This window comes from Brassica oleracea, chromosome C7, assembly GCF_000695525.1.
Source record: "Brassica oleracea var. oleracea cultivar TO1000 chromosome C7, BOL, whole genome shotgun sequence".
NCBI lineage: Eukaryota > Viridiplantae > Streptophyta > Magnoliopsida > Brassicales > Brassicaceae > Brassica > Brassica oleracea.
In genome coordinates, this window is record NC_027754.1 from 22912768 (window position 1) to 22925183 (window position 12416).

Genomic DNA, 12416 nt, shown 5'->3' on the forward strand with positions numbered 1-12416 from the left:
GAAGTTCGGCGTCCCGAACCCCATCATTTGGAACGGTCGGATCATTTGGCATGGCCGGCTCTCTTGGCTCGACCGTCTGGGTCGGCTCGGTCGGTCCATTAATGTTCTGGACGGTTTCCTTGGTGCTCTCGGATCCAGCACCTCTCTTGGACTTTCGAGGCTGTTTATCTTTGGAACCAATAGGTCTACCACGTTTGAGACGTTGTTTAGACTCTGTAGCTACTTGACCTTGTCCCTTCTGGACATCTATTCGTATTGGTGCATTACAAGCCGGGATATATGATTTTGTCACTCGATTTGGGTCAGCAAATGAATCTGGCAGTTGATTAGCTAGCTTTTGAAGATGTATAATCTTTTGGACTTCCATATCACATTCTTTAGTCCGAGGATCTTGCCAAGATATTGATGGTCGAGACCATTCGATTTCTTTGCTCAACCGGCCGTTATGTCCCCCTAAGGTCGGATATGTGGACTCATCAAACTGTGAGTATGCATATCTGACCTTAAACAAATCACCGGTTGTTGGCTCTAGATACTTTATAATGCTTGGGGAGTCATATCCTACGTATATTCTCATCCTCCTTTGTGGTCCCATTTTCGTTCTCTGTGGTGGAGCAATTGGAACGTAGACGGCACATCCAAATGTTTTGATGTGGGACACGTCTGGCTCATGACCCGTGAGTAACTGGGATGGCGAATATCTATGCTCACTAGATGGCCTGATGTGAATCAATTCTGCTGCAAGTAATACGGCATGTCCCCACGCTGATACCGGGAGCTGAGACCGCATGAGCAATGGTCTGGCTATCAGCTGGATACGTTTAATAAATGATTCGGCCAAGCCGTTCTGTGTATGTACATGTGCCACGGAGTGTTCTACACTTACCCCCTTGGACATACAATAGTCATTAAACGTCTGGGACGTAAACTCACCAGCATTGTCTAGACGTATAGTATTTAAAGGAAAGTCTGGAAAGTGTGCTCTCAGTCTTATTATCTGAGCAAGCAGGCGTGCAAATGCCAAGTTCCGTGTGGACAGTAGGCAGACATGCGACCATCTGGTCGATGCATCAATCAGGACCATGAAATACCGAAAAGTCCCATTAGATGGGTGTATTGGTCCACATATATCTCCCTGAATCCTTTCCAGAAAATTTTTGATTTCCTTATTCACTTTGGCTGGTGAAGGCCTAGTTATGAGTTTCCCTTGTGCACATGCTGCACATGTGAGAATATTTGGGACAAATTGTTAGTACCGGGATGGCCAAGCCGGTTATGCCATAAAGTGAAATTGTCGCAGACATTAGCCTCGATCATACTGACCTTTGCATAGTATAGGCCAGTAGACATTGTAGGTAAGGTTTCTAGGATCCTTTTATAGCCTTTGGTGATCGAAATTATGTTAAGAAATTCTTTATTTCCTTCTTCCCATGTTTCAAGATGGAAACCATTCAATCTTATGTCTTTGAAACTCAATAAGCTTCTTTTAAAGCTTGGGGAATACAAGGCATTTTTGATCTCTAGATGAGTGCCCTTAGGCATCAACACATACGCCTGACCGTGACCTTCAATCAGGCCGGCTACACCTGCAATGGTGTGTACGTTTGCACTTTGCATTGTGAGATTTATGAAATATCTTTTGTCTCTAAGTATTGTATGACTTGTGCCACTATCCACCACGAGTATGCTCATCTCGTCATTCATTTCTTTAAATAAGATTTCATTTCTCAGAGACTCCAAAACTTTCATTTATTTAAAGTTGCAGAGCACCAAAATTAAAAACACCAAAACAATCATAAAACAATCAAAAAGCAATAAAACAAGTCGTATCGAAAAATTTAGTCTTTGAGACAATCAGAAGTCTCAAAATCCATCAGATCGTCATTTGCAACATCGGATTCTCTATCAGCCTCATATCCAGAATCATGGACCATATGAGCCTCCAGGTTCTTGTCCTTAATACTTTCTTGGTAGAGCTCACATAAGTGCTTAGGAGTTCTACAATTCTTGGCCCAATGGTTGCTTATCCCACATCTGTGACAAACGGATTTGGTCGAGTAAGACGGTTTGGATATGCCGCCTCGACCTCGGCCATAACCGCCTCGGCCACGGCCGGGATTGGAACCACGACCACGGTTATTGTGGTTTCCTTTCCAGTCGGCCAAGTATCTATCTCGGCCGTTCGAGTAATTTTCACGGTTCCTGTATCCACCTCGGCCTTTGCCGTGTGATCTCTTATCATTCTGGATGTAATTGCACTCGTTGGGATTTTTCTTTTCAACTTCATTGGCCTCTGGTCATGGGGCTGTACCAACAGGTCTAGCTTCACTGTTCTTCATCAGGAGCTCATTGTTTGCCTCGGCCAGTAGCAGGCACGAGATCAGATCAGTGTATGTGGCGAAGCCTTTCATTCTGTTCTGCTGCTGCAGTATTATGTTCGATGAATGAAATGTAGAGAATGTTTTCTCAAGTAACTGCTCTTCTTCGGTTACTACTTCACTACAAAGTCTCAGCATCGAGACCGTCTTAAACAAGACCGAATTGTACTCATCCACTGACTTATAATCCATGAATCTTAGATTCTTCCAGTCATTTCTAACCTTTGGGAGTAACACCGTTTTCTGGTGATCATATCTATGCTGTAAGGCATCCCAAAGCTCTAGTGGATTTTCCATCGTAATGTACTGATCTTTTAGACATTCAATGAGGTGATGACGTATAATACTTATAGCCATGTACCGATTCTTATCAGTCTCATTGTTGCCCTTGATGATTGTATCACCAAGTCCTTTTGACCTTAAGCTGATCTTTGTATCTAGCGCCCACTGCAAGTAGTTATCTCCGGAGAGATTAAGGGCTGCGTAGTCTCTATTTGAGATTTTCGACATCTGAATCACATCATCATTTCAATTTAGGTTCACAATGTGATCATGTGGCTGCATGGTATATTAACAAGCTCGGCCACAAACTTGTCTTATGCATCTATGAAAAACAATCAATCTAATCGACCATGGTGCGAACAATCAAGTCACACGGCCATGTAGTCAAGCAATAGGATCGGACATGTAAATCTAATTTGACCATGGTGCGAACAATCCTAATATATGATTCTACATGTACCAGAGAGATTAAGGCCACACGGCCATATGTATTTTCAATGCAATCAGATTTGAATTCGTATGTTTTCTATATGCTGGTCGATTTTTAAACAATACGAATGCAATTCAATTCAGATTTAGATGTAATGCAAACAACCTTAGCAATTTGATTTATGAATTTAGGGTTTCAACTTTAAAACTAAGGCTGCCGGTTTTAATTAAGGTTTCAAGGCCTTTAGGATTCAAGTTCTATATCAGATTACTTCAATCAATCTAACAATCCTAAAACCTCAGATCAACAAACATTCAATCAATTAAAATCGGATTCAGTCCTTTAGGGTTTAGGGTTTCGATTCCAAAACTTAGGGTTTCTCAAATTCAAATCAGGAACAATCAATTTTAAGTTCTAAGGAATCGATTTCTATGTTACTAGTCATAAGATTGTCGATTTTTAGATTGTAGGTTTAGGGTTTTGATCAAGGACAAAGTTTCCATAATAATGGATTAAGGTTTTGATTAATCTAGGTTCTCAGATCAAGTTATACCTTTGTTTCGTAGAGGTTTAGAACTGGACCATCTTTAGAGAGAGAGAGAGAACGAACGGAAGCAATCGGGTCGCGGATGGGTGTAGACGCGAGCTGGGGACGATCGCGGGCTGTCTCGGGTGCGAGTCTCTCGGACGCGGGCCGTGTCGGGTGCGATCGCGTCTCGGGTTTGATTGCGGGCTGGACAGGTTCTTCTGAGCTGGGACGTGAGCTGAGAACATCTAGGATTCAAGAGGGATCGTCTGAGTTCTTGGATGAACTAAGAACGTGTCTAGGGTTTTAGGTGTGGTCGCCGGTTTTGGCTTTTAGGGTTTAGAGGTTTTGATTTTTTTTTTTTTTTGTCTCAGGGATCTAGAGACTATCGTGCTGATAACGTGTTGTAAAAGAACGGGGAATTGTCTGTGTTTTATTAATGAACAATAGAGGTTCCTTATATAGGAATTACAAAGTATAGGAAAAATAAAATTATCCAAAACCTAATACAACATGAAATAGGAAAAGATCTAAAACAAAAAAGGAAAACGTCCTAAGACTAAGACGGTCTAAACCGACCGTCTCTCTCTCCTCGGACGACCACCTCTCTCTCTCCTCCTTTGGCCATGGCTTGGGCCTTGTCTTGGTCAGTGGTTATGGGTCATCCACTTAATGATTTATAACACGTTTAAAGGCGTGCGGGTCCGTTTAAAGCTTTTTAGGCATGCCGGTTGGTGGTAAATTTACATCCTCCCTCGAAACCTATTACACAATAAATTATGTCAATTTTACTATGAAGCCCTAGTTTTTTACTTATATAAATAGAGATACACATCTCTTTATCATGAGGATCTTCTCTTCTCCATTTTAGACCTATAACACTTCTTACAAAGAGTTTATAGATTCTTAGATTTACTTTACACTTGTAATCATACATGTAATACAATATTTGATCAATAAACTCTTTTTGATGTTCATTTTCCATTTGATTTCTATATTGATTTCTCTTAAGCTTCAAGAATCTAAGAAATTTATTTCTTAAACTCTTCATTGTATGAATCCGACAAACACACCGTTTTCGGTTCAAACAATGCGCGGGTTCGAGTTAATGCTCTCCAAGATGCAGTAACTCATTGGGTATCTGTTCTGATTCCAAATCGCTGGTGTCTTTGCTTCGCTCCAACCGAAAATGCAACTCCATTCAAGAGATCATCTATGATATTCATATGCTCCGTAACTCTCTATCTTTTGTCTCCTTTAACATCGTACTCAGACTTTTGAATGCTGAGGCTGATGCCCTCGCTAAAGCGGGTTTGTATGATCTTGCTCACACTGCCGTTGCAGCTATGTAAACTCTCTCTAATTTAATGAAGGTTCGTTTAAAAAAAAAGGCATGCGGGTTCGATTAGTTGAGTTTTTGGTGGTTCTATTTGACTAAAATTTTGCTTTATTAAATAAAATAAAAGTTTAATTCGGTTTTCAGTTAGTTCGATTTCAAAAATTACTATAAACTTATCCGAAGTTTTTGAATTAGGTGAAATTCCGGTTAAAATTGGTTACAATTTCTAAAATTTTTGGTTAAATCCAGTTAATTCAGTTATCTTAATTCACATTTTGGTTAGTTTTTTTTTTTCACTTTGGTTTGGAATTTTGGTTAAGATTAGTATTATTTGATTAAAATAAAAAAATTAGAAAATCAAACCGGCCTGAAAACCGATTTAAAAAAATTGCCAGATCAAACCGGAACTCCTAACCGAACTGATCCAAAATCCAAACATTTCAGCTTGGTTCGGTTCAACAAGTTCGGTTTTGTTTAACAACTACAAGCCTCGTCCCAATTGAATACAGCGGAGCATGGTCTGGTTATGATTTGTGGTTCACGTTTAAAACCAAACCGGTTTAGGGTACTAACATAGATGGAGACGGAAAAGAGACGACGTACAATTTGCAAAAACGACAAACCATCATCAGTCTCTCTTACCTAACAGCATCTCTAGCTTCCTCTCCCCCTCACGTGTCCTCTCCGCGAAAGACAGAGTTGCTGTATGGTTGCATTAAGAAAATATACGGATTCATTCTCAAATTTCATCCTCAAACGAAAACCAAGTTACTTGTGTGACAATCATTAACCACTACACTGATCGGTGAAAACCTAAACCTATAGAGACAGAGAGATCTGAAGAATGATGAATGCGGTGAAGAGTCGGATTCAGTTCGCAATGTCGTGGATTCGCCGGCAGCCACCGAAGGTAAAGGCGTTTCTCGCTGTGGTTTCGGCAATGGCGGTCCTCGTCTTCCTCAGGGTGATTGTCCATGACAACGAATACCTTTTCTTGGCTTCCGAGGCCGTCCATGCCACGGGAATCTCCGTTCTTATATACAAGCTCACCAAGGAGAGGACTTGCGCTGGTTCATTGATTCTGATCCTTTCTTTTGATCCTTGTGATCGTATAGTTGTCTAATGATATTGGCATTTTGGTGATATTCAACAGGGTTATCTCTCAAGACGCAGGAGCTCACGGCTTTGTATCTGGGGGTTCGATTGTATTGTAGTTTTGTAATGGAGTTTGATCTTCACACGTTACTTGATTCTGCTGCTTTCTTCACCACTCTTTGGGTCATCTATATGATCCGTCTCAAGCTTAGAGCTACGTACATGGAGGATAAAGACAATTTTGTAATCTACTACGTTGTAAGTTAATATAAATTAACTCTTTGTGTCTAAAAACTTGTGTAAATGTAAGATTTCTTGGAGTGCAATCAAGAGGGTTTCCTCTTTTTAACTCTATATGCATGAGATTGTTTATTGATTTGAGTTCTTTTGAGAAACTTTGATACCAATGTAATGTTTGTTGTGAGAACTCTTTGTTTGTTTGTTTTTCAGGTAGTCCCATGTATTGTTGTATCTTTCCTCATACACCCGTCAACACATCACCACATCATAAACAGGCTCTTTTGGGCACTTTGTGTTTATCTTGAAGCTGTTTCAGTTCTTCCCCAGTTAAGAGTCATGCAGAACACTAAGGTATATTATTCATTTCTGTGCTATTTTTAAAAATAATACAAAAACAAGTTGTGTCTGAATCTTCCTTGAACGCTTTATGTCTTCATGTCAGATCGTGGAACCATTCACAGCACATTACGTGTTTGCTCTGGGAATCGCTAGGTTCTTGAATTGTGCACACTGGATCCTTGAGGTTCTTGCATTACACACTACAAATATAATTAAACTCTTTTCTATTTTTTTTACTCGTTGCAGTTTGTGAAAGATGATTTGAAACGAGTGTAGGTGTTGGATACGAGAGGGGGGTTACTGACCGCATTAGGGTATGGAACCTATGGACTATGGCCTTTCATGGTCATTCTCTCTGAAATCATCCAAACCTTCATTCTTGCAGATTTCTGCTATTACTATGTTCAGAGGTAAATAACTTTTTCCTTTTATATAGACACTATTGTTGAAAAGGTTTGATTATCTAACAGTTTGGAACTTTTTTCTGTTCTTGGGAACAGTTTAATGGGTGGACAGCTCGTCCTTCGTCTCCCGTCTGGTGTGGTCTAAGAAGCTTTGCAAAACTGATTGCTTTGAGCTTTCAGAGGTTTTCATGATTAGAGATTTTGAGATATATAATTTAATACTTTTGTTAGCAAAGATGCATTAACTAGAGTTAGTTTTCCATAATGATGTTTAATTCGGATTTCATTGGTGATGACGTTTTGAGTCGGAGATTATATAGTTTGTCACACAAAGCTTAGAGTTCAAAATGAAATGAATATCGCCATATTGTTCTCTAAAGTGTGAATTCCGTTTTGGTTAATTGAGTATAGAAAGTGCAGAGCTGTGAATACAGTTTATTGGCTGAAACTGAGAAGCTACTTGATACCGTTGACATATCTGCTAGAATTAATCTTGAAATTCACAAACTTAATATAGCTCTCTTATTCTCCTCTCTCTTCATCATCAAACAGTTTGTAATATTTGTATGGAAAGATATACATATAATTTAATTTAGAGAAACTAGAATGACTCTAAACAATCATGAAATAACTAGAATAACTCCTATAAATTTGAAATTACTAGAATAACTTTCAGAACATTGAAATTTACGATTTTGCCATTATTAATAATTATACCAAAATTGAAAAAAAAAGAAATAAAGAATTTACCTTTTGTCGGGGTTCGACAACGACAGAAACACAAACCCTCTCCTTGTCATCTCCGTCATCTCCATCTCCGACCCTCTCTTTTCCATCACAAAACCTCTCCTGGTCGTCTCCGTCATCTCCATCTCCGACCCTCTCTACTCCGTCCCGAGAAACCCAAATCGTTTTTGTCTCAGTCACATCCGCCTTTGTCTCCGTCTCCTTGTTTCTGGACAAACCCAAATCGATTTCGGCTCAGTCACATCCGGCTTTAGTTGCAGCTTACTCTAATCCGTGAGTCTTTAATCTATGCTATTCGAGTTTTTGTTATTGTTTATTAGTTGATTCCAAGTAAAAAAATTGGAACCCTAATTCCCAATTTCTTCTAAACTTCAAATTTCAAATCAATTTAATTAAAAAACGTGAGATTTGTGAAAGATTCTATTTGATTGTTTGAAATTGTTTCCTTTTCGGGTCTGATGTTTTCATCGGATAGTAATATTGCTTCTTTTTTTTTGTAGGTATGGCTTCTTCTTCTGGTGCAAGAAAGTATCCGAAAAGGCTGTATGATGTTGATAAAACCCCAATTCAGAGTAGGAGCATGAACCATAGTTGTTTTTTGGCCAACATTCAAACGGTGCTAGAAGCTGTCGGGGATGATGTTGTGTCTGAGTTGAGGGAATCAGCTGTTGGAGTGATTCTGAAGCTAAAAGAGTTGGAATACACTTGGTCTGCTTCCTGCGTTCACCATTTTCTCGCCAATCAATTGGCTATCGACAACATTCATGAGATGTGGTCCTTGATAGATTGTATGCCGCTGCGGTTTTCTTTGTACGAGTTTGGAGAGATTACGGGGCTAAATTGTGATCCTTTCGACAAGAATGAGATTTGGGATGTGGAGCATGAAAGTTTTTGGCTGGAGATGAACGTGCCCACATCAGAAGGACCTACATTGAAAGAGCTACAAGCCCTTTTTCCTATTTGCAGAAACTGGTCTCGAGAGAAGCGAGTGATGATAGGTTTGTTGTGTCTGCTATGCATTGGGATATTTGGAATTTCAAGCAACAGCAGAATCCCTTTACATTGTGCTAAAAGAGTGATGGATCCAGCAGCTTCCCAACGATATCCATGGGGAAGTGTAGGATTTACCAGCCTTCTTGAGTCTATTAAAGTACTCACCTATGATGGAAAGAAGAGTTACACACTTCATGGTTGTGTTCGTGAGCTCTTAATATGGGTTTTTGAGTTTGTCCCTGGTTTAGGAGAGAAATTTGGGAATCGGAGAGAAGGTGCTGGTGTCCCTCTTCTGTCATGGCGGGGATCTCGTCCGCGTATCAACTTCTCAGATTTCTGTGCCCAAGAAAAGAGAACATATCAGAAGGTATGTAGAGAAGTATTAATTTTCTGTAATTAAATTTAAATTATTTTTTAACTAATCATGTATATTACACATGTTCGTGTGAGACACATGGTTGAGAAGCCAATAGAGGATAGATATCCGAAGTGGGAAGATAATAAAGTACATACTGAGCTGGATAACATGATTCAGGACATCCTCAAAGGTCAGCTTGATGAAAAGTATTGGGAAGTAATGCCTGCTACGAAATCGACAAAGAGAAAAAGTCACGTGAACCCACCTTGTGTTCTAGATACCATGGATGTGGGTCCTTCTACTAAGCGAAAGAAGGACACAGAACATGTCAACGGTTGCCACACATCAGAAACGGTATGTAGCTATCATTTTGAATGAACATGATATTTCTGAACAGTGGCTTAATTTTTCTTTTGTTCTGTGAATTGCTTATAGGTTGTAGCTCACAACATCGCCATACTTGGGTTGGTTGAGTCGGTGAAGAACCTGACTGCATTGATGGAATAGATGTTACTGTAGCTGACAAGGTTAGCGAGAAACTGGACGCAACCATACAAGCTAAAGTGGATGCTATGGTGGGTTTATATAAGGATGAGGTAATGATGAAGATTGCCATGTTGGTGGAAGACGTAAAGAATCTTAAAGAGAAGGCTGGTGTCAACATTCCTATCGATGTAGCTAACTCCAATGATCACAACTCCATTGTGCAAGAAGAGGATGATGCTTCTAGCAATGACTTGGTATGTTTTCTGAGACTCATCTTCTCTGTTAATTTGTTAATATCACTAACACTTGTATTCTATTACACAGTCATGGATGCTTCAGAAGAAGATAAATTCACAAGATGGTTTACCAATCGAATGTGTTGTTAATTAAAAAGGAGAAAAAGAAGACGATGGTGAAGCAGGAGCGTAAGACCAGTGATGTGAAAAATAAAGGGAAGAAAGCTGAAGTGCCAGTGAAGAAAGTGAAGAAGGAGAAAGCAATTGTCATCCCAGAACTAAATGACAAATCTATTTCTTCAGGAGATTGGAAGAATTATTTGGAGTGGGAAAAGAGTGATAAGTGTAGACAAGTGATGCAAGGACTTGCTTCAACTTTGGAGAAAGTAAAGGTCACACGAAAACCCCACTTGACAAAGACTCAACTATGGCCGTTTGTAGGGAACTCAACTGTCAAGCGTATAATTACTGGTGTCACTCCATCTACGGTGTCATACGACCCATTTGCTAAAGTTGAGTCACAGAAATTGGTGAAAGTTATGGACTTTGTTAAGCGAGATTTGTAAGTGTCTTCTCTTGCCTCTAATATTCTCTTCCATCCTATTTCTTCTTATATATATGGTGCTTGAATGCTCTGTTTTAGGGAACAAGAGGAATCTGGATATGGTGAGTTTTGCGCTCAGTTTTACTTAAAGATAATGGTGCCAAGAGATGCGTGGCCAACAGATAAGTACGGCTGGCTGTCTGACTCGGTGAGTTTTCTAAACTGATTATCGGCTTCACAAGAGTAATGGCTTACAGATTTTAAGTAATTGTTTTCATTGTTACAGCATATTGCCGCAGCGATGCTCATGTTTCACAGACGTTCCATGTAATCCACATCTCCATATTCTTCCTCTCGAGTTGCATTTCTAAATCGGTGGTTCATGAAGTCATGGGTTAATGACTTCGAAAAACAGGACAAGAAGAAGATTGAGGTGTCAGATATGTACATCAAGGCTTTCAATGGAGAATACCCGGAACAGTTTGTGACGGGGAAGAAGTGGTATGAAGATGTCGACACCTTGTTCCTCTGCCACCATGTTAACGGAGACCATTGGGTTGCTCTACGCATTGATTTACAGAAGTTTACAATCCATGTATATGATAGTATTCCGAGTGTGGTGAAGGAACATGATTTAAAAAATATTACCTCCAACACTTTCTCTACACCACGAGTAAGAATGATTTTCATTAACTCAGCGTCATGTTTTCTTGTTGCAAACCAGCGTGTCATCATTAGTCAGATTGACTCTAGAAGGTGAACAATTGGCAAGCTTCTAGCACCTGACAAAGCTTTATTTATGGATTCAGCTATGTTACTTGTAAGGAGGTTATATCTGTCACCTCTGAAATGAGCTCGTGCCCACTTACGTACATCAGCACGTTCCAAATATGCATGCAAATCTGGATTTAACTCTTTGATTGTCTCAAAGGTTGCTTGAAAGTCAGTTAACCTAAAAGAGTTGGCTCCATTTTTTACCAGTCCAAACAAATCACGCCCTCTGTATCGTAACAAGATATTTTTATATAAGTGGTACGTGCAAATGCCCCTACTTGCCAGTGGATAGACCACTGCAATAGCTTTCCCTATTGACTTGTGCCTGTCAGAGATTAACGCCAATCCTTCATCATCGGGGTATCACACGACTGAGTTGGCGGAAAAACCATGTCCATGATTCATCATTCTCTGTGTCAACCACAGCAAACGCAATTGGAAAGATTTAAAAATTACCATCCTGTGACGTTGCAATCAGAAGCGTTCCTTTGTATTTCCCTTGCAAAAATGTTCCATCAACCACGACAACCTTCCTCATATATGGAAATCCAGCAATGCTAGCGCCGAATGCAAGGAATAAGTACTTAAATCTGTTGTTTGTATCAACTTCCAGTCGAGTTAAAGTCCCTGGATTTGACATTCTAATCATGTGTAGGTAAGTAGGTAATTCTTGGTATCCATTCTCTGAAGAACCCATTACGAGATCTCTAGCAGCTATAAGTGTACGATGAGATTTCCAGTAATCCATCTGCAATAAACAATAAACAGTAACCCATTTAAAAGGAAGTAAAGGCTGGAGAAGAGACTATATTTGAAGCACAAGTTTATTCAACCTTGATTCCGAAGCTCATGTTCATAGCACTAGAAACATGACGTGGCAAAATTGATGGATCAACCCCACCAATATAGTCTCTGTACAAGAGTCCAAGAATCTCGAGAGTAGCTTGTCGGGAACGAGATGAACGTTCTGTTATGGAGCAGGTATGTTCATCTACAAATACTCGGACTGTAAACTTGAAAGAGTTACCTACTGGTGTAGCTCTTAGCTTCCATGTACATCCTTTTAGCCAACATTTTACAAAGAGCAGTGTCCGCGTTGATGCAATGACATCAAAATCAAACTTGTGGACAACTGAACATATCTTCAGACGTGTCTCCAATGCATCTTTTGAATCGTAATTCTGCCCCACGTCAAATATGAATGAGCGCAAATCGGACATACTCATTGGAGAGTCTCTTTCTTCT

The 12416-nt window shown here is 39.8% G+C and overlaps 3 protein-coding genes across 3 annotated transcripts; all 3 read left to right on the plus strand.

The window, feature by feature from the left end:
- The first annotated feature begins 5636 nt into the window (after nucleotides 1-5636).
- LOC106305053 (putative ER lumen protein-retaining receptor C28H8.4) lies at nucleotides 5637-7338 on the plus strand. The gene is made up of 6 exons (XM_013741433.1): nucleotides 5637-6025; nucleotides 6109-6308; nucleotides 6501-6641; nucleotides 6733-6813; nucleotides 6906-7039; nucleotides 7130-7338. The coding sequence occupies exons 1-6, from the start codon at nucleotides 5800-5802 to the stop codon at nucleotides 7176-7178; spliced, it is 831 nt and encodes a 276-aa protein (XP_013596887.1). The 5' UTR covers nucleotides 5637-5799; the 3' UTR covers nucleotides 7179-7338.
- A 944-nt stretch (nucleotides 7339-8282) lies between these two features.
- Nucleotides 8283-9638, plus strand: LOC106302872. Its single transcript, XM_013739280.1, has 3 exons — nucleotides 8283-9140; nucleotides 9240-9485; nucleotides 9567-9638. Exons 1-3 carry the CDS (start codon nucleotides 8283-8285, stop codon nucleotides 9636-9638), a joined length of 1176 nt encoding a protein of 391 aa, XP_013594734.1.
- A 95-nt stretch (nucleotides 9639-9733) lies between these two features.
- LOC106302873 lies at nucleotides 9734-11157 on the plus strand. Its single transcript, XM_013739281.1, has 4 exons — nucleotides 9734-9871; nucleotides 10012-10415; nucleotides 10497-10605; nucleotides 10813-11157. Exons 1-4 carry the CDS (start codon nucleotides 9734-9736, stop codon nucleotides 11155-11157), a joined length of 996 nt encoding a protein of 331 aa, XP_013594735.1.
- Nucleotides 11158-12416: the final 1259 nt, after the last annotated feature.